The sequence below is a fragment of the Photinus pyralis genome, unplaced genomic scaffold (genome assembly GCF_008802855.1).
Source record: "Photinus pyralis isolate 1611_PpyrPB1 unplaced genomic scaffold, Ppyr1.3 Ppyr1.4_LG3a, whole genome shotgun sequence".
Classification (NCBI taxonomy): Eukaryota; Metazoa; Arthropoda; class Insecta; order Coleoptera; family Lampyridae; genus Photinus; species Photinus pyralis.
In genome coordinates, this window is record NW_022170509.1 from 21840684 (window position 1) to 21867107 (window position 26424).

At 36.3% G+C, this 26424-nt stretch overlaps 1 protein-coding gene across 1 annotated transcript in view; it reads right to left on the reverse strand.

Annotated features, from left to right (window-relative positions):
* Positions 1–1196: 1196 nt before the first annotated feature.
* LOC116166264 (acetylcholine receptor subunit alpha-like) overlaps positions 1197–26424 on the reverse strand; it is a 54575-nt gene continuing 29347 nt past the window's right edge. The window contains exons 3-4 of the mRNA XM_031481137.1: positions 1614–1794; positions 1197–1352 (exon numbers count right to left, since the gene is read on the reverse strand). Coding sequence (XP_031336997.1) covers positions 1335–1352; positions 1614–1794 — 199 coding nt within the window. The 3' untranslated portion in view covers positions 1197–1334. The remainder of the gene's footprint in view (positions 1353–1613; positions 1795–26424) is intronic.

The window sequence follows — 26424 nt, forward strand, 5'->3', positions numbered from 1 at the left end:
ATGAAATAGTAAATAGTAAGACAAAACCCTGGACAAAACATTGAACTTGCTCGCGATTACGACTCACCGTTTTTGCGACTTCAAATTATTAAAAAAATTTGAGATTTTGGAACAAATGGCACTTCTTTGCGTCAAAGATGCTATTTCTTAGAAAAAGGAAAATGGGAACAAATATTTCTATTGTTTTTAAAATAGTGTCACCACCTGTCGGCTATAAATGAACTTAAGAAACTTGTAAGAGGTCTACCAAAGCTATTATATCGTGTACCAAAGCGAAAGGGAAAACAAACCGAAGTAAATAGTAATTACTAATGACAATAGTAGATCCATTTCAGTATTTTATCATTCGCAATTCCTTTGCTATAATAGAGGTACTTTTATAAAAAATATGACATTTATTTACTCGTTAAAAGTGAGTCTAATTTTTTTCATAAATTGTTAAAAAAGTAAAAAGGTAAAATGCGTAAATACTTTGTAATACTAATTGCGTATACTTGTGAAGGGTCCGGTTGTTAAGGATTAAGAATACCATTTGTTTCTTTTTCAAGCATTATACAGACAGAATTTAATAAAAATTAAAGGAGTTTTGCAAGAAAAGTACTTAAAACTTGTTTTAAAGATAAGTATTTACACGTTCTAAAGACATACCTTGCTCTTACCGTGAATAAACTGTATACTTTAGAAAAAAATATGCGGCGAAGTTTCAAAAGTACGATCCCTTTAGTAAAAGTAAATACATAAAATCGGAACGAAATAATCTTGTAATAGTCCATGTAAAAGTGTGGTATTTATTTTTCGGCGATTCAAGTTTATTTTGCGATGTGACTCTTCGTAAGGGTTACTATCTCATAGCATATACTACAACTGTTGTTGCAAATCAATATAATTAGCATGCGTGCACTAAGCTTAAGCACTTGTGGTACATATAGGACACGAAAGCAGTCTACACATGTTATATGCTCGCAGGACCTATTATAGATACCTAAATTGATAAAAAACACGTTAGGAAATCAGCATGCAAGCAGCACCACGATTAGTTTGAAAGTTTTCCTATTTGTATGACAATGAATGTGTCAGCGATTGTAATTTTATACCTTTCCCAAGTGTAAACAGTCGGTATGTACAGGGAGCGAGTCTAAACAAATATCACTCAACAAAACACCACGCGAACCTTGAACCCATCATAAGTCCAACTTCCTAACTTCAAAACGCATGTTTGGACGTCGTACGGAAAGAATTCTACGTCTATAGCACATGAGGACTTATAAACGGCTGGCGGCTGCCAAACCACCAGCCCATTGAAGTAGACTGTGGCCTTCGTCATGAGTGTTACCTCATAGTTTCCATCGGCGCTGTAAGAAAAGACATTGACAGTGCAAGCGCGCCGATAAGTCCTGCCGTCCTCGGGGACCCGAAAATGCAGATTCGCCACCTCGCACCTCAGTGGCCATTCTCTCCCACTTCAGTAGGAGCGAAGTGACGTACTACTATGTACAGGACATAATTTCGATAGGGTTTAACACTAAAATAGAATCGTTGACAGTTTTCGCATTTCGAGCCTCAATGCTCCCTTGTGAAAACTGTCAAGCATGGCAAAATCAGCATGCTCTTACCTTAAATCCGTCATAAGTCCAACTACCAAATTTCAGAAAGCAGGTTTGGTCATCAAACGGAAAATACTCAACGTCAATCTCGCAGGAAGACTTGTATATTGCGGGCGGTTTCCACTCAACTAGACCCTGGTGGTAGATGGTGGCCTTGGTGGCTAGCGTTACCTCAAAGTTGCCGTCCGCGCTGCAAGGGAATCAACAACGACCAGCAACCGGAACAACTCAACAGCTGCAACAGCTGTAATCCGATTGCTGATATGACAACGTAGCAAAATAAATAGAAACTGAACTTAGAATAAATAAGAATAACGCGAAATGAGTTCATGAAACTTAAAAGTACATGCGAATAACTCAAATTATAAAGCATAAGAGTTAGTTTTGTTTAGAACCAATAGGGATGCCAAATGCAACGTTATCCAGTAGGTATGCTTGATTTTGTTTGTTTTGGAGTTTGGTGAGAAACACCTTAATGAGCAGGCCTTACACGAAAAATCATCAAAACAAGCAAAAGACCAGATACACGCACTAACAGTAATAGTGAGAAGAAAAAGCAATCCAGGTTTTAGACAAAACTGAAGATAAACTTCAAATGAGTCAGGGGAACACTGTCAACTCACTATGAAGCCAATATGTTGGATAGTATGGGGCCAATTGGAAACTATTCGTAAGTGGCTGTTGACTTTTCATGAACATCCAAATTCACACGATTGGTTTAAAAAATGTTCCCTTGAAAGAATTACGCAAGTGTATATTTTCCGGGAATAAGCTAATATGGATGGTTATACATCTTTGGGATTCCAGTTCGCGTAGGTCCGGAAGTCTAGTTGATAGAAAATTATATGTTGCGAAATTTTAGCCATTAATATTGTAGGAAAATGGTGTTTTGACTCAGCGAGTGCATTAGGAAAAATTGGGTCGAAGAGATTCTTCGCCGAACCTTTAAGGTGAACCTATGTAAGTCTTGTGGAGGATTTTAGATCACGTAACATTTATTTTCAAGACGAATTCTTATAATCGAGGTATGGATTTAAACAGCCGTGTAATAGTACCTGAGATTTTTATTGCGAAAATAGTAATAGTAATTTATTGTGTTAATACATTGAAGAAATGCTTACACTCCTCCGAAAATCGTATAAAACATAAACATAAAATACATGAAACATTGAGACGCTTTTAATCGTAATCTATCATTATATATTTGATTTTTGTTCCGAGTATTGTAAGAATGAACATTTTTATGCGTTATATAAATTGATTTATTTCTATGAACGAACAAAACAGTCCCAAATGTATTATGATGAAGCTGTTAGAATTTGCAACGATTTAAGTTAATTGCCAAATTACAAGGGAAAACTGTGCCGCCATTTCGACGAATTTGTTGTCGTGTGTGCTTTTAAATTCTTTGCGAGTTGCTTTTACGAATAAAGTGGCGTATTTATGCTCCGTTGCGTAGAGGAATCGTCCGGTTGGATTTTCAACCGTGTATATAGTGCCAATGTGTTGCATTCTTAATACGCGAGCGAATATTTTCGTTGTGGTTGCATCATTTGATCAAGCGTGATCGCGCACCACGAAAGAATTGGGGTCAAAAGAATAGAACGTTCATTGTATTTATACTTGGAGTCGCTAGTTACAATAAAAACCAATTATTAACTATATTTGGGCACGACTCTTGCTTATAGGTACGCAGTACTAATAAGATTATGGATAACGGCAGCCGGTAAAAAATTTGAAGAGGATTAATTAGTGCTTTTGCTGACTGTTAAAACACTAAGTATACAAGGGGAAAATTGGCATTTGCATACTGCAGCGATATTCCCTCTCGTATTCCCTCTGGTTTTGTTGTTTGTGTTTTTATCTGTTACAGATAAGGTAGAAAAGCGCCATTTTTGAGCTCCAAAAGGTTCCAACCCGTAGTTCAATGAGTAATATTTGCGACAACTGCTTGATATATCGTTTGATTACAAATTGATTTTCGATACAAGCGAATTGTGATTACTCTATTTGTTTGCATAGTCATTAAACCATTGTAGCTCTGTTGTTTTTTGCGGAAGCCTGTTTTGGTTTTCATAATTTTCCCGATTACCAGTTGATTCCCTTTTTGCTAAACATTTTTTCAAATCTATATATTACAGTTTCCTATTTGTAATACTTTGAGATCGTTAATTTGTTAAATCCCCCTCGATTGTGACCACATTATGTAACGAGTGGTTTTATTTCGAAATTTCTTGTCATGATAGTGCAGGTGCAGGCGCCGTCTAGACCGAGAATAGGAGCGGATATAGCACCCAGCCATCAAGGGATCAGGGGTCTTCATTTCGTCAGCAGAAAACCGTGAGATTCGCTTACTCAGCAGTTTGTGGAGGTTGACGACGAAGCTAGAGTGGGTTAAGTCTTCGTTATCTAAACCAATGGGAGAATTTCTAGCGGGAGCCATTTTTGTGTTATGGTAATTTGGGTGTGGTTTTTTCATTTGAATTCTGAAGAAGGGGATCGTTTAGAGAAGACTCGCGTTTAGTATGTCAAGGGGTCAACACGTACCTTGAGCGATCGTTTTGGAACACTTAGCGTTTTGAGCCACCGCTTTATTTCGGTTGCTCCCAGTTGCGTGCTTTTTGCACCCCGTTTAGAAGTGTTATTTTCTTTTCGCGTTGAATTTTCGGCGACGAAAACCCCGGTTCCGATCAAGTGATATTTAGGCGAACCTTTTGAGCTTCACACCAGTTTACTTTGGATGCAGTGAATCGCGTTAGGATACGTTGTGATTTCTCGAGGATATATAATTCAAAGTGCTGCCCTATTCCTCAAGGCGCAGAATTTCGGGATCCGTCCCAGGTGGAATTTCCTACTAGTGCCGTACGGACATTTGTCGAAGGAGCGCTGCGCTTTGGAGAGATATTTGCCCCAAGAAGAGCTGGTGAAATAAGTAGTCGAACCACCCAAGAATAAATCGCGGTTTACCGTCGGATCGTGACCATAAAAAATTTGTGTTCTGTCGTACCGCTAACTCAAAAATCCGTCTCCAGCAGGCGAGTTAAAGTCAATAAACTCTAAGAGCCGGTGGAAAGAAATAGTCATTGTGTTAAATTAAATACACCTGCTGTGTAGAAACTTTGGGAACTAGGCGTCTCCCACTCGCCACGCGAAGGATTTCCTGGACTAAGATTCCTTTTTAAACACTACACTTTGTTTTCGTTCCGAGGAAAGATAGGCACCGTGGATTTTGTTTCCGTGTGTTAACTTCAAGCAACCCCCTAGGGAGTCACGGAGACCTAAGTGTCAGGTTTCACCACACCCACCCTGTACCAGAGGAAAGAGCAGTTCACAAGATCGGCTGTACAAATATTGTAAAGGTTAGTCTAATTAAATTTGTAACGTTCTGTAAATCCCACTTTTTGGTAATCAAGCTATATCAAAACTTTTGATTTTCTTGTTTATTAAAGTCCAATGAACGATTACCAAAGAGTAGGATAAATTTTGTGTTTATTTAAATAAGTCCCAGCTCACGCTGGAGTAAAAAACGATTACCTGTTGTTAAAATTTTCAAACTGTAGAGGATGGCCACCCCTTGAGTAAATTAGTCTCACTTGATAGGATTTTTTATTTAATTTAGTTGTCATTGTTAAGCTACATTTTTTACAAGGAGGAGAGAAGAACTGCTAGATCCCTGTAATTTGTTTGTATCTATCATATCATTCAAAATATATTATCTACTTGGTATGTCTTTAACGAAGAACGAGGGGAAGGAAAGAGAGGAGTAGGAGTTGAGGCAGGAGACTGGTAGGCGGCAGGTTAAGGTTGTTACGCAGTAGAAAAGAGTTAAAAGCCCACCGATTTGAGTTAGCCGGAGCATTTATTTTTATTTGTTACGCAGCCTGAGAAGAAGACGGTTTGCCTTGCCGGGCGGAACCGATGGTAATCTTCAAGTCCAGAAGGAACCCCCGTAGCAATTATTGTTTATGTTCTACCCTGTCAATTATTTTATGTAGCTTATCAGGACCAAAACAAGGATCTAAAGGCAATTTTGTTGCGTTTACTCAAAGTAACAAATTAAGATTAATGTTTTTCTCAATAGGAAAAATATTTAAATCTGTCTAAAGTGATTGTTTGAAACTGATATACTCCCGCATATACCGTTGGAGAAAGCATACCTTGTATACTACAGTACAAAATCTGTGCTACAGCTGACAAATATATTTAAGACTGCCGCGTTGCAGTAATACAAACGAACACAATCAATTTTGAACGTAAAATTCAATTTCAGTGATTAACTAGTTTTTTTTATACGTTTCAATTCGAATCACAAAAATAACACATAAATTTCGCTTTGCAATTCGCCTACGTCTCATTTACAAATGTAATAATGTTATTAGCACGTTCTTTTTTTACAATCAAGAACAGGATTTTAATTTAGAAAAGCTTCACGAGCGTAAAATATGGAACCGTAAATTTATTTTGTGTGTGATTTATAACGGGTAATATGAATAGAAAGTTCGTGATTTATCTAAAGTAAGGAAGTCGGCGGAACACTTCAGAGCAAATTGCAATTGTAGATTACTGTTTGATTCATAGCACTTGGGATTGAAGTATCTGAATTCTCCGTTATAAATTTCTTTCCGTCTGAGTGGCGAGCTTGCTTTTTTTTTCGTCAATGTAGCAGCTCCAATTAGTTTCAAATTAGCCCTATACACTTCACAAGTCCGCTCTACTAGTTTCCTTTTTCATTTGAGTTGAGCTACAAAAGGACGCTGTCAACTGACTTCGATAATACCCAACTTTAATATCTGAAATGTGTTTGATAACAAAACCGCGAAATGTACGAAGAATTAATTATAGGACTAAGACAAACGGGAATGTGTGCAGAGGGTGGCTATGCTCCATTTTGTCGGTTTAGTTATATAACATAAGGTTGATAAAATGCTCGAGGCACCTGGAAGCCGGTATTTCTCCCTCGCTCCACTTCAAATTTAGTCATTGCCTATGAAATTTCAAGTGATACGAATGTAGTTTACAAATAAGTTTTAACGTATAGAAAAGGAACAAGATTATTTGTGATGAAATGTGCGTTTTCCTGAATGGGTAAATATAGAAGAAACGAGTGTTATTTTTTACAGGCACACGGCAGCAATTTGCTTTAGCCATTCCGTTATGAATTGCATCATGAAAGTTATGAAAAGATGCATCTATGGTCGGACAATATGAAATTACTCACTGCAGAAATAATCCGACGCAACGCATAGTCAGAGTTGGAAACTCTCATAAATTTCTCCCTGGATTATGTGGGAATTAGCCACTGGAGCTTAAAGAGACGTGTCATGAAGGCTTTAAATGTGTATGAACTATAACCATTTTCGTTTACAAACTTTGTTTAATTAAATATTCTTGATACAGTTGGGGTTGATTTTTATTCGTAAATAATTATTATTTTATCGGTATTTAGAGATCATACATGGTGTCGATAACTGATTCCAGCAGAAGATTACACTTCTGCATGTAATGTTGTACACATTATTTAGAGTCATCTAAACAATGAAAAGCTTGCTGGAATCCATTATGTACAGCGCTTGTGAAAAGTAGACAATTATTTCGCACATTTAACAGTCCGGTGAACGCGAAATGTAACTGCTTAAATCCAACAAACGTTGTGGGTGAGAGTAAATTGAAGGTTTCACCATTTGTACATTCCGATGCATGTATCGATTCACATTTTTCCGAAACTCTCTCTCTTTACGAACATTTTGCTACCCCGCGCAGCTCTGTGCCATGAAAATGAAGAAAAATAGGTTTTGCATCCCCAAAAGAGGTGGTCTTTTAGAAAATTGTTAATATCTCGGAAAAGGCTTAACTTTACAGTCCCAAACAAATTGTCTGTCAAACTCTCTGTTATGTTATGCTATTTTTCTTCAAATTTCAGGTCTCGACGACTTTTTCTTCCCAAACAGTAAAAATATAAAAGGAAAAAAAAACAGTTTTTCCGGTTTTTTCGCCTAAAATTAATGGTTTTGCCACAAACTGCAAAATTTTATGAGTAGTGGGATAACAGTTCCGAGTAAGGGTTTCGCTGGATTCTAGTAACACGTACCAAATGGTATCACCCAGAAGATCCCGAGCACTGCTTTCCTTACTTACTTACGACAGAGTTAGGTGGTTCACCCTGTAGAAAATTATTGACCATATATGAATTTTTATACGCCAGGCGTTCTCGAGCTTTGTTTTGCGGCCGGAGGGAAAACAAATGATCTCTAAAAGAATAAACACGTTTTTGAAAATGAATTTATTTATAAAGTCACTTCATATAAGACATCTTGATCCTACAATCAAAATTATTTAGTAAATAACCTATAGACCACAGGATTGAAGTTCGTCTTAATCCCTCGGGCGGCTGTTGCACGAAACGAATCTCTCGTAATTAAAGCATACCCTTTAGTCCCTTGATAGATAACATGCTTTCGGTGCAAATTCTTACCGTTTTCCATTCGCTGTTTGTTTTGCTAACCTCCGCCTAAGAACATAGAACTGACGTTTTTCCAGCCCTTTTATAAAGGCGGAACTTTTAATATGGCATTGTTTATTACCTATTACATACTACTTTCAGAGAGCCGGAAAGTCTTGGTTTTCCGCCGCATAATTATAAAAGGGATGACTCACACATTGGTTTCAGAAAAGTGTTCTGTCCTATCCAGGGTCCTATCCATATATCCAATTTCGGTACGCGACGACTAGCACACAAAACTTTACGTAATCTTTTAATATACCTTCTAAACCTTCTACGACCAGATTATTTGGATTATTAGAGAGAGAAAACTGTAAGTAATGTAAGATTGTTTTATGTTTAATTATTGTCAACCAATTAATTGTGTGTTCACTGTAATCCTTTGTGCGACACGGATAGAGGTTTCATGTCAGACTTTTTCTTTTGGTGCCCAAGATTTATTCCAGGTGCTGACCAAAATTTGTGTAAAATTGTTTTGAATTCTAGGAAGTCGAGACCACCGAGTCTCTCGAATTGAGAATTTTTATCTAATCTCATGGGTGCTCGAAGAGTTAATAGAGAAGTCAAAATTCATTTGTATGTTTCAACATGTATTAATGATAAAATATTTCCGCATAGAACCGACAAACTGACTTCACTAGCCTATGTTTATTAATTGTTTTACTTTTTGCAGGTAAGCAAGTTCGAATAAAACAGGACAATAATAGATAGTTACGATATTAATTAAATTTGTTATCATTATACACTGAATTTCTACGATATGCGAGGAATTTTAAGCATATTATGCGTAAATTTCCTATTTTATCAAATAAAAAATAACGGAGTGGGTATTACTTGATGAATATGTAAAAGAAATGGTTATTGATCGTTGGCTGTGGCAGTGATTTACAGGTTCGACTTCTATCTATCATGTAAAATGTCAATATAAAAGATATGAGTAATTCGTCAATAAGTTTAGCAATTATTATGCGTCTTTATATGTAAAAGATAGATTGGTTTTGCGCTTCAGCTTCTTCACTGTATGCATTATAAGAAGTAGGTTATTTTTAAAGCCTTATTGCAAGTCTTTACACATTGGGAATTTAATATGTTGCGATATTATTGTTACATTTAAATGAGTGGCTTCACTTTCAGTTGCAAAATTGCCGGTGTTGCCGGTTCTAAAAACAGTCCTAACGAAACATGAGAGAGCCTAGGAGAGAGCGTTATACATAAAAAAACATAGCCAGTCAGTTTTGCGTTGGGCCCTTATCGGGTGTAGGATTCGGCGTGTACCACAAGTGAAGATCGGGTGGGAAAGAGAAATTCCTTGCCAAATCTTCGAGGCTATGTAACGAGCGCGGAATTTAAATCGCATTTTCAATTAAAGGTTCGAATCGAAGCCGTATTTTTGAAAAATAAAAAAAAGTAACTACGGTGCGAATACGTTACTTTCATAATACGAACGTGAACGTTTGCGAGTTAGTGCATTATTGGATCGCGTTTAAATAAATTGTTATCACGAAAGTGTTGTGGTCCAAGGTGCAGAACGTTCATTGTGTCCATACACGTAGCAATTAGACGATTAAAAACGATTCTGTTAATCAATACTGTACCTCTCTCTTGTAAATACGGGATGTAAATAAATTTGACATTAAACGGCAACTGGTAAAAAAACTTTAAAGACAATTAATTCGTGCCTACATGTACTACATGTTAAAGGGTTATAAGGGTAATTTTCCATAGTGCGGAACGTTGGTCAATTAATCCTTAAATAAACAAAACTACTAAAGTTCGAGAAATCTAAAGCCCAGTGGTTCTGGATTCAAATCATCATGCACCTTTCGACATTCACTTTCAACCAGCAGTGCAATTTACTAGGCCACGCAAAGGTGTCCGATTGTATTGAGCAAGCCCATCTAATTATCTGAATTACGTACGCAAAGCGTGACAAAATAGCGCCTTATTCAGGTTGGAAAAACAACATTCATACGTGAAGGCTATCATTCCTGTCAAAAAACTAAACAAACAAATGACAGATTCAATATACACAAACATTTTACCGCAGTCTCCCTTATAGAAGGAGACTAGAGGACCAAAAGAAATAGGAGAGAACACAGAGAGGGAGTGGTAAATTATGGGAGAGTATTAAAAAGATACAACGTGGAAACAGGCAAATGAGAGGGAGGGGTGAGATAAAAGAAAGGTGTGGTGGGATATAGAGTTGTACAGAAGAGAGAAAGCACGAAAGAAAGAAATAGATGAGAAGGGGTCGAGAAAACGATAAAAGGTACACAACGAAAAGATGAAGAAACATAAAGAATGTGAAGTAGAAAGAAGATTATGAATAGATGGAAAGGGAAATATACAAGTGGAAGAAAAACAAAGCAGAAGACTCGAAGCAGCCCTTTATGATGATACTACAAGGAAATCAGGAGAAAGAGGGTGTGCTAAAGGAAGATGGAAGAGAGTCAGACGAGATATCAAAACAAAAGCAGCAATTAAAGAGACTGAAGAAAGTGAAATCGGCAGGGAGGGACAACATACGAAATGAAGCATGCATGTTCGCCACAAACAGTATAAAAGAGAAGCTAATGAAAGTAATAAACAAGATATAGAAAGGAGGAGGACTACCAGAAGAACAAATAAACAATAAAATAACAAACAATAAATATATAGGGCATCAGTAGTGGCGATAATTGGATTATCGCTGTTACAAAACAGCTGACTGGTCATTTGTTGTACAATTTTCAACTAAGTTGATGATTAGAGGATCATATGATTGGTGCGTTAGATTCTCTTTCTCTCTCTGGTACTCTTTCTGATTGTAATGAAAGTGGCTTTTGACAAAACGATCTCGTTAAAACGAATGTACTCGTGTTGAATATATTAGGGGGCAAATTTCTACTTTCACTCCTGACGTCTTCCTTGTGTTTGAAATAAAGATATCAAAATTTAGAGCAAGAGGTATACATGGTTGCTATTAAAGATGGGACCAAAACTTTCACGCTCAAACCGTTTGAGATACAGACATAAAAATTAGAACGCTTCCATTTGAAATCATTTTACATATTTTGAAGTAAACATTTTTTTGACACATGGTTTTTGAGTGCGGCTGCCATCTTGAATTTTTTTTAATGGTAACATAGGTCATCTGATTCGTCATTAGAAAGCTTATTACTACCTCAAACATGTGTTTAGAAAAACCTTGCCATTCGCTTGCCTGGCTAATTAACTGTAATTTAAATTTAGATACCTACCTTTAAATTAACAGAACATCAGAAAGTAACAAAAATGCAATTAATTGACAGAAACACAGTACATATGATTCTTGTATAGTATTACGCGCGAAATAAATCTTAATTTTGTGAGATATGGACCATTTGACGGAGTTTTTTTTCATTATTTTGTCATTTAACACCATTTATTATTAGGATAGTAAGAAGTAATTTCAAATAAAAGCGTTCTAATTTTCATGTCTATATCTCAAACGGTTTGAGCATGAGAGCTTTGGGTCCATCTTTAATAGCGACCTTGTATATCAATGACTTAAAATGGTTTTTTGGTTGTGGGTCTGGTAGGCATCATCTCTAGGTCTATACGATTGGAAACCAGAATGGAGGTGCACTAATTTTTTAATATCTATTTTAAACTGGAAAAACCTTTCTCTAAATAAAACGCATTATGTAACATAGCATACCTGATGCATTTATTGTATTGGAATTATTATTTACGTGGTCATGTGGAATAAACGTTGCGTTATATTTTTTGTACATAATAAAAAATACAAAATAGGATAGACACATAATTGATTTAATCAAATAAAAAAAATCGTTTGTTTTGTTTTGCAAACAAATCAATTTACATGAACATTTATTTGAAAGTGATCAAACCAGAGCATCAGGTTTTCATTTTCAGATTAAAAGTCGAGATAAAGAACCAACTTTCAGCAAGGTAAGAGTCACTAAAACTGAGCTAGCCGTGGTATTAATTATTTCATTACATGAAAAAATTGTTACAGTAAACATTTTACCAGTGCCGTAGGGATTAAAAGTCATTTACTACGAGTGAGATTTCCAAACCCGGTAAATGTCATTAAAGAGTTACAAATGAATGAAGATAAATAAAAAAATCTTGTTTTAGGACAGTCGAATAAATCATGAAATGCAACAATTGCAAGTCAAAGATGTATTTATAGATAAATTTTGACTTGATAGATAGGGATGGCGACGAAAGTGAACAAAACCGTTTATATAATCTAATGGGCAAAAAGAATACGGCAAGTATAAACTTAAAATTCACTTTGAGGAAGCTTAAAATGTTAATTGAAAATGTAATTGGATGTAAAATGTGTAACAAAAGCACCAGATTGTGTTTATTTAGAAAATTGAAATTTTTTAAATAAGCTTATAAGCACATGATTTTTTTTTCTTAAATTTAAACAGAATGTTTGACCAGTATGCAGATTAAATAGTATACTGTGCCTGTGCAATTTATTCTTATTTTCATGTTCAAATGCTACTAACATGGAAGCGGCAAATTACACCAAACAACTAACGAAAAGAAAGTAGCGCTTGTGCTCCAATAATAATCAAAATGATAAGCATGTAAAAATTATCAATACTCAGTAAACGGTCTGGTATTTCCTGAAAAAAGTGAGAAAAAAAAAATTATAAAATAGAAAGTTAGGTTATACCTAACCTTAAGTGAATTAAGTAAGTAGAGTGTCTTTATTACGTTAGCGAAACAGAAGTCACAACAGTATGTTTTACTTCACCACATTCATAATAACGTAAGGGAGCTCAAGGAAATGGTTAGTCGTTGTCGAAACTTCGAAGATAATTTATCAGAGGTTTGTCGCTGTTTATGTATATCCTGACATTTACTACTCTGCTTCAATATGCTGCTAGAACGTTTCGAAGTAAACCGCCGGCCATGATTTGCAAATTTATAGGCTAATTTTGGCTGTCTGGAATCTATGCTTTGCTGCACTTACGGCGTGAATAGATGGCGTTCGCCCTTCTTGTTTAAAGTTAAAGCAGTGTAAATCATCCCGTGACGGTTCGGTTTAATATTCCTCTACGCGAGTGCCCCTTGTAAAAATGTATTAGTTCTCGTCGTTTTACTGGAGTTATGCCCCATGAAGATACACACGTTATAGCTAGTAGACTTGCATGTAACTGGGGCACTTCGTAAATATAAAAGAGCAATTTTCTAAGTATACATTTCACCTAAACTTTACCGTTTACAAAGAAATGAATGCCTTGGATAGACTAAGATAAACTAAGTACATTTTTTTTTGTTCCAAGCTTTAAGCCTTGATATTTACTGAGGTAGCAAATTGTAGAGTATGTGATCCAAGCTCCTTGTGTTCTCCCCATTAAGAATGCTTCCTAGAAACCAATTGTGAAGAATTTCCCATTTATGACAATATTGCCGTTTCTGTTACTAAAGATTCCATTTCATATTCAACATCCCCAAGAGAGATTTAAAATTATACGAAGCTGTCGCGTTTAGAAATTTTAAAACTTCTCCATGCTCGCTTATTAAGAAGTAGCTTATGTAATTAGACAAATATTATCTGCTTCTTGTTCCCAAACGTACGTAGGGTACGTAGATTTGCTACAAGGGTCCCTAAGGTCAGACGGTGTGTGTGTTTTACCCAGTATATATTTGGTTACTGTGTTTACAGTTTATGTATATTCTCAATTTATCAATTATGGCAACCACCAGGGATTTCCTCAAACTTGTGTGTATATACTACTGTTTGACGTTATATTCGTTTGCAAATTTAATTTTAATCAGATTTAATCAAATCTACCGACATACGTCTCTACTTTATTATCTTCATAATCAAAATATTAAAAGGAACAAAGTCCACAAAATCCCCGAATTCCAGCTTTAGAACAACGAAGAAGAGGATCGTATGCTGGCCAAAAAACATCGTAGAGCCGTCTGAAAGTCCATTCACCCATTGTTGTATTGGTGTCCGGAAGTTACAATTAAAGATGCTTATCCGTTACCGCTTATAAATGGGATTCTTGACCCCCTTTGTCAAGCCCGCTACATTTTCAGCATCGATTTGAAGCATGTTGTGGGCAGATACCCCTAACCAAAACTAGTCTACCCATCTCCCCTTTTACAATCCCCGGTAGAGGACTTTTTCAATTTAAAATCATGCCCTTTGGCTTACATTCCGCATCCTCTACGTTCTTTTGGACCGGGTTATAGAGCCAAAAACAAGTTACGAGCAATCGCGTACCTGGACGACATTATCGTGTTGAGGAAAACGTTCACCGAGCGCTGATAAAATTTGAAAGAAGTTTTCCGCCGTCTCCGTTGGGCCAGTCTGAAAATTAACAACAAAAAATGTCAATTTTGCCATCCGTCTCTGAAATGTTTGGGACACTTTGTTAGTGATGGTGGTGTCCACACCGATCCAGCTCCTTCGTTCCGAATTTTACCAACATCGTAGCCCCATTGGCCAAACTCTGAAAAAAAACCAAAATGGAGTTGGAGCGAAGATCAAAAATCGAGCTTTCCAAACTCTCAAGGAAAGTCTAACTAACGCACCGATTCGGGCATGTCCCGACCCTGCGTATTACAAACCGATTCCTCCAACCCAACAGATTGATGGAGAAGACCGAGTGATGCCAGTCGAACCTTAACTATTCCGGAGATAATTATTACGTTACCTAAAAGGAATGTTTGGCTATCGTTTCGGGAATTGAGAAGATACGACTGTATTCTGAACGCAGGTACTCGAATTAGGTACTATAAACATCATAATACCTTCAGACTATGTACTCCAAACGCTGTACAGCTCCGAATAACAGAAACCCCGGGGAAGACAGGTGAAATTTTAGACTCTGAGCACTGCAAACATTCTATACTGAAAAGAGGCTTCAAAGCGCTCAATTTATTCTAACTGTCCCAGGAATCCAGGCATTTCACTTCCAGAAACTTGATCCTTTCTTGGGTTTTGAAACTTACTAGAAAACATGGAAACATGCAAAGCATAAAGGGAAGGGGAGAGTCCGATTTGCGCCATGAAATACACCGGACATAATGAACACACCGTACCTAAATGCGCCCAACCGGGTCCTTCATTACTAGAAACCGTAACTTCTGGATCTGTTTACTTATCTTCCATATCGAGTGTAGAATTAATTGCTTAATTTGTTGTGACGATTTCAGCCGTTGCTGATAGTAAAATAAAAGATACTGTACATAATTGACAAGTTTTGTAGCTGTTCCCGTAGACATATTAAAATTATTTTTGTAGCATTCGAAACGGCTCGTAATTTGAAAGTTAGTTAAGGTGAATTATTATTGTATGGTTTTAGTTCCGTGAAAATCAGTATACAACGGCAATGGATGCCGCAACGTACGAAGATATCGCGACCTTACAATGACCCGAAAATTCCCAGAAACAATGGGAATTACTGAACTTCTGAATTTAGACATTTTAACCTGGTCAATTAGGCAAGTATAATTACCGGTAGCGAATGTGTCATTAAAAGTGCGCTTAGTTATCTTGATATTTGAGCCTGGTCTCAGATTTTATGACATCGGTGAACCGAGAAATTAATTAAGAAAGTTTTAATTTTGGAGCAGTTACTATTCCTTCGTGATGATTGAAAACCAGGTTTCCCTTCCAGAAATTGCCGTTTCGTTGATTTTGGAGAACTTCACACTACGCACTACATACTATGGATCGACCGTGGTTCAAAACTTGGTTCAAGAGAGGGTAGATAACTTAAAAACCGTAGAGCAGAATTGGCTCTAAAAAACGTGAAGAAACACGGACTTGAAACCTCCCTAACTTAAACAATTTCAAGAAAATCGCTCCCCAGATGATATATTATCGGAGGAATTTTATGATCAAATTTAATCTAAACCTATTGTCACAGTGTTTCTCGAAAATTCAGTACGTCTCTACGTTCTATATAATACTGAAAAAACTGATTTTAATTTGCAAAAGCGCAGAGATATACGGAAAGTATACAGCAGGTTAAAAATCAGAAGATTGACAGCTGTCGTGTAATAATTCTTATAATGTTAAATGAGCCTATATGCCACATATAGGCGATCGACCAGAACAAGTATTGAATTTGAACATCCGTTCATGCAATACATGGCTCTCTTTTCTAACTTTGAAAAGAAAATTTATCACAAGTTGAACAAATTGATCTATGAGGTTCATATTTTATGCGTATCTCGGCATTTTCCAAAGCGCAAATCGTTGTTTATTGCCAAATTCTACTTAACATTGTTACATCGGTACTGTCTTGCCTAATGTGAAGAATGACAATAATTCGGTATTAACATCGAAACTACTCCGTTATTGTATTTCGTTTCGAAAAATTTTATACATATCGCAGAAGCATTTCGTATAAGTTTCCGAACATTCCCATACAAAATTTATTTTCATGATAAAAGATCACACATGCATAAATTTACCTGAAAATGTTGTTTGTACAGCTTGAATCTACTGTAGAGTGACTAACACGTTATAGCTAAAAGTTCAATAATGTTCAAAGACTAACGGTAACGTTATATGGAGTCTTTTTGTTAGTCTACCATGGATATTGACTAAATTCACATCGAAAGTTGTATTTTTGTAACTTGCGACAAGATGATTTAGGAAGTAAACGAACATGAAATGAAACGGCATTAGCGTAATTGCACAACATCGCTCACTCTTTCACGAAGGATCATAGACACTTAGTATGCGACAAAGTTACACGAAGATTGATGCTGATAAATGCAAGGGTTCGTCCAACTGTAACCACCTTCATAAAATTAATGGCGGACTTATAGCTCTTTTTTAGACTTACGTGACGGGATAGTAGTTTTGGCATGAAAAATGTCTCATGAATTCCCATGAAAAATAATAACTGACCCAACTACTAGCTTGATGCCTCTCTATATTATTCATATATGGTGCTATTTACGAGTAGAAGTTAGGTACGTATAAATCTGCCTTTCATTTTCAATGCAACCTTTAAACTGGGCGTAATGCCACACATTTATGGTTAGTATTCTTCCGTGTTTTTTTGTCATTGCCGTAATAGACCGGGAGGCAGCGTACATAGTAACTAAACCATAAGCGACAAACAATTCGACAATACAGGCTGAAAGTACGTTGAAAACTGATAATAAAATCACTCGTCTGCCAGTCGTAAGTGGCAGCATTAACTTGGGGCGGCGCTGAATAGGTGACTTCTTTAGGTGATCAACTAAATTACCAAACTATAAGGGTCACGGAAAAGATTTGTGTCAAGAAATCCCATTTTTTCCATAGTTTTCAAATATGCTATGGCAGACGATTTCAAGTGCAGCGTTGGTAGCGAAAGACGCCCTCCAATGTAGGGATAAACACCCATGAACTAAACCATGAGGACCGTATAAAAATTATACATAACAAAATTCCTCTTTTTGTCACTACTTTAAAATATATCCTGGCAGACGATATTAAGTGTAGCTTTAAAATAGTGGCAGACGTCTTAGAAGTTAAAAAATTTAGGTATAGTAAATCCTAGCGAGTGCGAGCGTGTGAGAGATAAGCGCGCGAGAGCATAACCAACAGAGATAGCTATAGGATACTGACTACTGAGATCTTTCAAACCATTTGATTCTAAACTTCTGATTCACATAGTTCCATCCACTTCAATCAAACGGATTGTAGAAACTCAGGCATTTTTCGAGGGCATTCGCCCAAATTGCGATGAACTAAACCATGAGGACCATACACAATTGTCATACATCCGGTAAATGCGTGGGAACCCGGTAACGCGTTACTCTGCACGTTACACACATCAACACCAAAATTCACGAACATCTCTCGAAGATTTATGAATTTCTGCGTGTTATTGGAAAAGAGACCTACTTCCATCTATACCTTAATGGTAGCATCAATTTTACATTTCCCAAAGCAATAACAGCAATATCCATATCGGAAGTGCTAATAATGACTTCGCTACTTGTTGGTAGTTTACCAAGATGGTAAATTATTCGAGAATCTGCCTCTTAGTGGCTGCAGCACAATTCAGTTTTTACCACATCATGTTCCCTTGTCACAAATTTATAGCACTTATCTTCATATGTGGCAAACACAACTTTCCTTCCAAGTAAAGCACAACAGGTCTTTTTTGCCTATGAACGGTATAAGTAATCTATAAGAGAGGCTTTGAGCTATCATTGCGAGGTGGTTTTATGAAATTTGCAGGCTGCTTCTGAATGGAAACAAAAATTGAGTAGGATTGTATTCCTTCCTTATTTTGATCCCAACGATCATGTTCTGCGTCCTTCATGGAAGGGGTAACTATCTGTCAAAAGTAAGATGTACTTCTCTCGCTGACACAGCACAAATCTTGCCGAGGATGTGTTCAGAAAATCGCTCAAAGGTTTACCGGAGATCTTTTAAAAGATGCAAAAAAATAATCCATCGATTAAAACAACATCTACAACTGGCGATGGACTAGGAGCACTTGAAGAAATCATACTTCCGAAAAAGTTTCAGCAAAACCAACTTGTCGATTTTAATCATCGATTCATCAATGTTGCATAGAGACAACGGAACTGCAGGAGTCAGAGGATAGTTTAGAACGAGCTGATGATCTATCTTCTTTTCTCTTCTAGTTTTCTGTTTCTCAGTCTGAGAAGAATTCAAGAATACCGACAATCTTATCGCGAAATAAACAATTTATTATTTTCCCTAATTTAATTCGTTTGGTAACTCCAAGCGGTGCGTAAATCTATAGCTATCTCTGTTCGTTGTGCTCTCGCGCGCTTATCTCTCACACGCTCGCACTCGCTGGGATTTACTATACCTAAATTTTTTAACTTCTAAGACGTCTGCCACTATTAAAGCTACACTTAATATCGTCTGCCAGGATATATTTTAAAGTAGTGACAAAAAGAGGAATTTTGTATGTATAATTTTTCCATAGCATATTTGAAAACTATGTAAAAAATGGGATTTCTTGATACAAATCTTTTCCGTGACCTTATAGTTTGGTAATTTAGTTGATCACCTAAAGAAGTCACCTATTCAGCGCCGCCCCAAGTTAATGCTGCCACTTACGACTGGCAGACGAGTGATTTTATTATTAGTTTTCAACGTACTTTCAGCCTGTATTGTCGAATTTTTTGTCGCTTATGGTTTAGTTACTATGTACGCTTCCTCCCGGTCTATAAATACGGAACATACCTAGGGAATGTGGTTAGTGCATATATAGTATAAATCTGTATAAAGATTTTGTGGGGGATGTTTAAACCGTGATATAGGTACACAAGATGTAATCTGCATGTGGAAACAGTGTATTTACATTTTTCAATGACACCTATTGTAGTATCCGCGGCGCTCCTTCACTCGTGTCATAATATTGCTATAAGTATTGCAAAAGGTCATTTTTATACATTTCTACCAATTGGGGTGTCTAATTAACTAATTTAACCATCCACGATATCGACACAATATAGCAGTGTATTGTCCTTGTTTATCTGCTTAATAGTTATAATATTATAACTTAATTAGACACCCCACATCACAGGCGTTAAACACTTGGGTAAAGCAAAGCAAGGGTTTGATTTGACCACAGACGCAATTTTTGTAATATTTTTTTTAACTTGTTTCATTCTTATGTAAAGAATAACTGCAAAAATGAAAATGCGGCAAAACGTATATCGGTACCCGATATTTATTATGCAATTCGATATTTCCATGGCGATATTGACGAACGATATTCCATATATCGATATTCGATATTATATCGATTTCAATAGAGTATCGAATATCGATATTTAAAACGCAATTTCGCCACGGTTATAATTTATAACCGTGGTGTCCTCCGGGATAGACGAGAGTATACGGCGTATACCGCGCCCTTTTTTTCTAGAAGCGTATACCATGCTTGTTAAAAATACGGTATTATTAACGGTTTGCCTAAATGTGCCCTTTATATTTTTTATCTTAATGCCCTAAAAGCAGCGTATTGTTTTAGGATGACACCACTGATTATTAAATAATGAGCTACTGCAGTAGCAGGCCTAAGCCAATTGTAGGTTAAAAATAGAAGAAACTCACGCAAGCTTTAATGGTAATATTCAGAAAAAATCTGAACATTAAAGAGAATTAAAAACACTCTAACGCAATAACTATGTTCATTACATTACAAAAAGTACGTCCTCAATAACGTCACTGGTGAGTCTTTGAACATTATGGAACTTTATAGTCAGAAAGAGCTGTTAGTCATACTTCAGTAGTTTCAAGCTGTACAAACAAAATGTTGAATTCTTTAATAAATTTGAGGTGAAATTCATGCATGTATGATCTTTTATAATGGAATTTGCTTTTACCATATCCATCATTGTAGATTTATATCATTTATTTCAACGAAAATTACTCTTTCAAAGTAAAACAACAGAAAATACTTTGAATGTATCTATATCATTGTCACTATTCGCATTATAAAAGATTGTTTGCAGGACGGGTTCTACAATCGCATTTTAGATGGGAGTAGGGATGCCATTGTCTCAATGATAATTTCTATGGTAATTATTCTTACAATAGCTGTAAGTAAGAATAGAGCGTATACTTGCAGGTATAATACAGTAGAGAAACGGTTGGTAATAAACAACCATTTGAAGTGAGTTACGCAGAATATTACTAAATCAATTGCTAAAGTTCGACAGCTCATAAATTTGCGGAATATGGACGCGTTACGAGAAACGAGAGCTTCCTTCCGAAGTTCAAAAGGACAGCCATGTGTTTCAATCGTAATGTGTATATTTGTCGCATGTATTCTCATTCAGAGTACTAGCACTGAATCTTATTCAATGGTAGTATTAACTAATCTGATCACCATCGACGATATAGTAGAAATAAATTGAATGTGGCTACTGATAACCAATTGAAAAATACAATTAGAGCTGGTAGAAGTACAAGAAGGGGTGGCGGAGTGGCTATGGCGACGTAGTATTATAAATCTCATAAAGCTCGTCGATCACTTATGCAATTATGCATGGTCTTCAGGTCTAAGAGTTTGTTGGGATAAGATTTGCGAACTTGACGACAGAAAATCACGTGTTTTATACACGTGGAGCATGGTAATCAATTTGGCAAATGTTTCAATGTGCATATACAAATTTTCCATTTTCCAGGAAATTTGTTCGATAGGTATTCTTGCCCTATTGGAGAGCGGGTGCACCATCGTGTTGAAACCACAGCTTTTTTTATTGTGTGTATTCGTAATAAAAAAAGTGCTACCTAATACACTATGTAAAAAAAAATAAAAAAATAAAAAAATATAGTTGATGATGTTTCTCCAAAACAAAACGTTGTATTGAAAATCTCTTAAGGCTGTCTTAGTTGTAGAGCTCAAATAGTGGAAATGAGAAAGTGTTTTTAATTTTTTGTATCTGTTCAAATGACATCTGAAAAAAATTATAACAAAATCGACAAATTTCCTTGTCGACTACACTTTGTAGGAATGTTCTAAGTTTCATCACCTTGTTTTGAACAGTGAAGTGCCTTTCAATCGTCTATTATGCGCCATCCTATATTTGTGGCGGTTTTTTTTGCTTCAGTTAACAATCAACATTTTTTCTGGTAAATTTCAATACTCCTTACGCCATCCGTATTTCTGTAGATTCGTTGTAGTTAAGATTGTTGGTATAGGGTTAATTTGGTCGCGCAAAGTAGCTTTCGATTACAGTGACTCTATAGTGACAGTGTGAATACGGTTGTGTTATTTTCTATTGGTAGCGCCTTATTTTTTTTTACAAAATCCACGTGATTGGTAAAAAAGTAGCCTGGTCACAATTGTGAAAATATTATAACCTCCATTGTAAAATTTAAACTTGTCTCGTGCAAGTGTTTTTACAGTTTTTGACATTTCCTGTTTCCCTGAGTATTTACGATGTTATATTTGTTGGAAGGTCTCCCAAAATACTAAGGTAGGTAAATACATATATAATTATTGTAAAAGCTTAAGCTGAAGATTGAATCTAGGATTTAATATAAAGTAATTGAGACTGATTGATACTACACCTTTTGTTGTAGGTAATTAAATGTGAAATACACTTGTGAATATTTTTTACAAAAAGAAGAAAGCAATGGATTGTTAAACTTCGAAAGCAAAACTGAACACCTCCCAATAGCACATTCCTTTTCAAGTGAGTAAAGTTAAAGGCGTATACTTATTCATATCTTTACCATATTGCATTTTAGACACATTTTGACACCGACATGTGGATGCAACCGAAAACTGTCAGTCAGTCAGAAAAGTAAGAGTAAATCTGTTTATGCGAGTAAATCCAATATGTTCTCAACCATGTCAATAATAAAAAGAACCGTAATAAAGTCATTGTTTTTTTAATTCTAGTATGCGCCTTGACGTGATGGTTTTTTGTACATTTCTCCCAGGTTATTAGTTAGTATAGTACGTATCGATTGATAACTGAAAATAAATGGGCATCTAACATTTCCAAATTCTAATCGGTATAATTACATTTTGTGGCTTTCGTGGGTTTGGTATACGTACGCAAATCAATACAAATTAAAATTAGGTTGTCTCATGTGTAAGCAACTGTTTCAAACGTATCTGATTTGGTACGACATAAAAGAATGTTTGATTGATTTTATTGTTTCCACCGTATTTAATCAAATGGCTATCAAATGTACATTAATGGTAATAAAATTCTCTACAAGAAAGCTTACATTGCTTAAATCGCAATCATAAATCTATAAATCATCTATAAAAAATCAATAAATGTATAAGCTCAATGATAAATTAAGAAAAAGAAATGGCGGATATGAGCATATGACCACACTGTCTCTAATAGAGTCACTGTACTTTCGATTACTACTAAACGTCACTATGTACTTTCTATTCAAATAACTTCCCCTTCAGTTGGCTGTTCGCGTACGCACAAACTGATCTTGATACTTGTAGAACAAAACAGCATGTGTGGTTAACCCATTTTACTTTGACAAGTATATTTAATTTTTTTCATTAATGAAAGAAGAGAAGACTAAGAAGAATGTTTACGAACCAGGCGGTTTTTAGTTTTTGCTTGCATTTTATTGTTTTTTATTTTGTCCCTCTAACCAGAGTTGGACTGGGTCACTGGGTCACTGGGTCAACTGGGTCACCTGGGTCACTAAATTAAACTGGGTCACTGGGTCGCTGGGTCAGTGACCCAGTTGACCCAGTGACCCAGTTTGACCCAGTGACCCAACTTGACCCAGTTTGACCCAGTGACCCAGTGACCCAGTTTGACCCAGTGACCCAGTTTGACCCAGTGACCAGTTTGACCCAGCGACGCAATTTCACCCGGGGACCCAATTCGACCCAGTCACCTAGTTTGATTGAATAACGCAGTTAAGTCAGTGCCCTCGGTTCAAGTGTACAGATTATGCAATAAATGAAATGCTGGTTTGTTGAAAATAATACTCGATTGCTTGACAACTGCCATTTCTGTGATGTTTGCTTTAATACTGCCGTAAAAAACTTTCCATGTCCCGAATTGTATTAGAATAAGTTATTTCTTTGCTTCAGGGCTTTCCAGTTTGCTTACAGGTGTTCATTCACATTTAATTTTTTTCTACTAGTTAGCTTAATCCAAATAAATCTTTTCTCTAAATACTTTCATTGACTACTTGACTACAAACTATAAACAAATGCATTTGATTTTTTTAGGTATTAGTTCTCTTGAATGAAATTGGGCTACGTGCTTGTTGCCGAATATTATTGAGGAAGTTTTTTTTTAATTAAAAGTTACTTGAAATTGTTTTGGATGATAACTAACAATAATTTAATTACTGGGCTACCGGGTCAGGACGGGTCACTGAGTAAAGCTGGGTCAGGATGGGTCACTGGGTCAAGCTGGGTCACCGGGTCAAGCTGGGTCACCGGGTCAAACTGGGTCAAGCTGGGTCACCGGGTCAAGCTGGGTCACTGGGTCAAGCTGGGTCACCGGGTCAAGCTGGGTCACGGGTCAAAGCTGGGTCACCGGGTCAAGCTGGGTCACCGGGTCAAACTGGGTCACCGGGTCAACTGGGTCACCGGGTCACTGGGTCACTGGGTCAGTAAACTAACTGGGTCACCGGGTCACTGGGTCACTCTATGCTTGACCCAGTCCAACTCTGCCTCTAACGCACCCCAATCCTCTTTATTCATTTCAATTTTTAAATTTTCCGCCTTTTGTCAATATTGCATCCGTGCACACAGAGATGGTGTTTCATTCTCTTTTTCTGTCAATTTTCCAAAACTTTTCCTCAATTAGCAATCAGTGCATTTCAATGACTTGATCTATGTACATCATGACCTGGTAATTTATACGTCTGGGGTTAATTGAATTGGAATTTCGAGAGTTTAATTATGACGTTATCTATTTAATTTTAGATCAAATTGATATGTTACCAGAAATTTTAATGTCTTTTTAAAAAAGTTTTTTCGATGTATATGTTCACCAAGAAATGAAGGCGACCACCATTTTGTTCTCGACGTGTTTAGTGCCTATCTTTTTGTTTAATTTTATTTTGCTAATCGTTAACCTTTTCCCAGTGGTCCCACTGAGGAAGGACAGCAAAGTGCGTCCGATATATTTGGATTACCAAATAAAAATACTAAACGAAGTCTGACTTTTGAGCTCACTCACCCTACAAACCTTCACTTCAACACCACCCAAGGCCGAAGGAAAAAACCTTTTAATTAGTTTATAAACATTGTTACAACAGACTGTTACTAGTCAGGAAAAATAATCCAAAATCCTTATCGATTACTTCCTATTTTTGAGAAGAGCTTAGACTAGAATCGATACTAGGATGCATACCTACAAGTTTTAATTGTCTACTTGCCAAGTACTTCGGCATTGTCGTCTGCACGCATTCCGCCAGATTTCTTTGAAATCGCCAAGTATGTTAAGACGTTTGCTTCGTTACCTTAGCACTCAGTTAGTTGGCTCGATGTATGTGGAAAAATAAAGGACAGATATTTACTTTATTTTCTTATTTAGATTCATTGGTAAGCAAAGAAAGCTAACATTTAAGTGAGACTCGTTTGCTACGTGTAGCCAATGACACTTGCGTATTTATTTTTTTTAACACCATAACCGTTCTACAGCAGGAATAGGTAAAGATGATATTTTATTTGCAACTCGTAATCGTATCCATTAAAATGTGCTTGACTGAACTTTGCAAGTGGAGCGTACACTTTCTATCTATACCCTTCCGTACCCCACCAAACAGCATGGAATAAAAATTTAGTCAATTGTAAGTATACAATATCGCTTTACTTTTTTATGGGGACTCATTTAATTAGAAACGTGTCGATGGGATAGTAACTGCTAGTAAACGAAACGTACCAAAAAAAATATTATATGGCCAACGTAAAATCGTTTAGTATCAACCCTCAAGTAAAACACAAATACTAAATACAGAATACATGTTAGTGTATTAAAGAATGAAACGGCACCATTTTTATGAACTTTAAATTGGTCTTAAAAGCATGGTATCGATTTAGCTTTTAGTTGTGAAACAACAGTGAGGACGCCTGCCTTTTAGAACTAACGAAGGTTGGAATTTCTGTGGCAGAATGTAGGTTATCAAGATTACTTGACTGGAATACTGTTGCGAAACTGTAACACAAACATATTAGAGAGAGAGGATGTCTTCCACTAATTTACTTTCTTTAGTGAAGTGTTTAAAATCATCACAAAGCGCCATTAACGTGTCAGACCTTCATAAACGCGAACTGCTATATTTCTTAACGACTAGGTACATCCATAAAGAGGAAGGGACTACTCTGTATATAAAAACCCTGTACGCTAGGTTTGTGTAATTGAACTATCCCAGAACAAAAAAAAAGGTCAAAGCGAAAGTCGTAGAGAGAAATTGTCAACAGCTTCCGTCCGCGTTTACGGCCGGCACTTATTCAGAAATATGGCACAAAGGCAATTCCATATTTCGGCATTTTTTTACATTACTATGATTTGTTTTGACAAAGACTTTCTTATCTTGAAACACAGAATCGCCTTTTACGGAAAATTTAGGTGAGTTTCGCAGCGAGTTAATAAAAATTGACCGAGGGGCTCAAATACGCGGTATACTTAGATTTAAATGTAAATTAACGACTATTTGCTACTTAATCGACTATAATTTTGTTACGTTCAATTTGTTCGCGGTGTTTAAAATTTGCATTCTGTAGTTCAAGGATGAGAACTAAACTTTTAATTGTAAATTGCTTTGACTTTATCTATTTTTGGTTTTACTACAATTTATGTTTTTCTGCAAAGACCAAGTAGTATATTGATTGTGCTCCTGTGCTGACTATT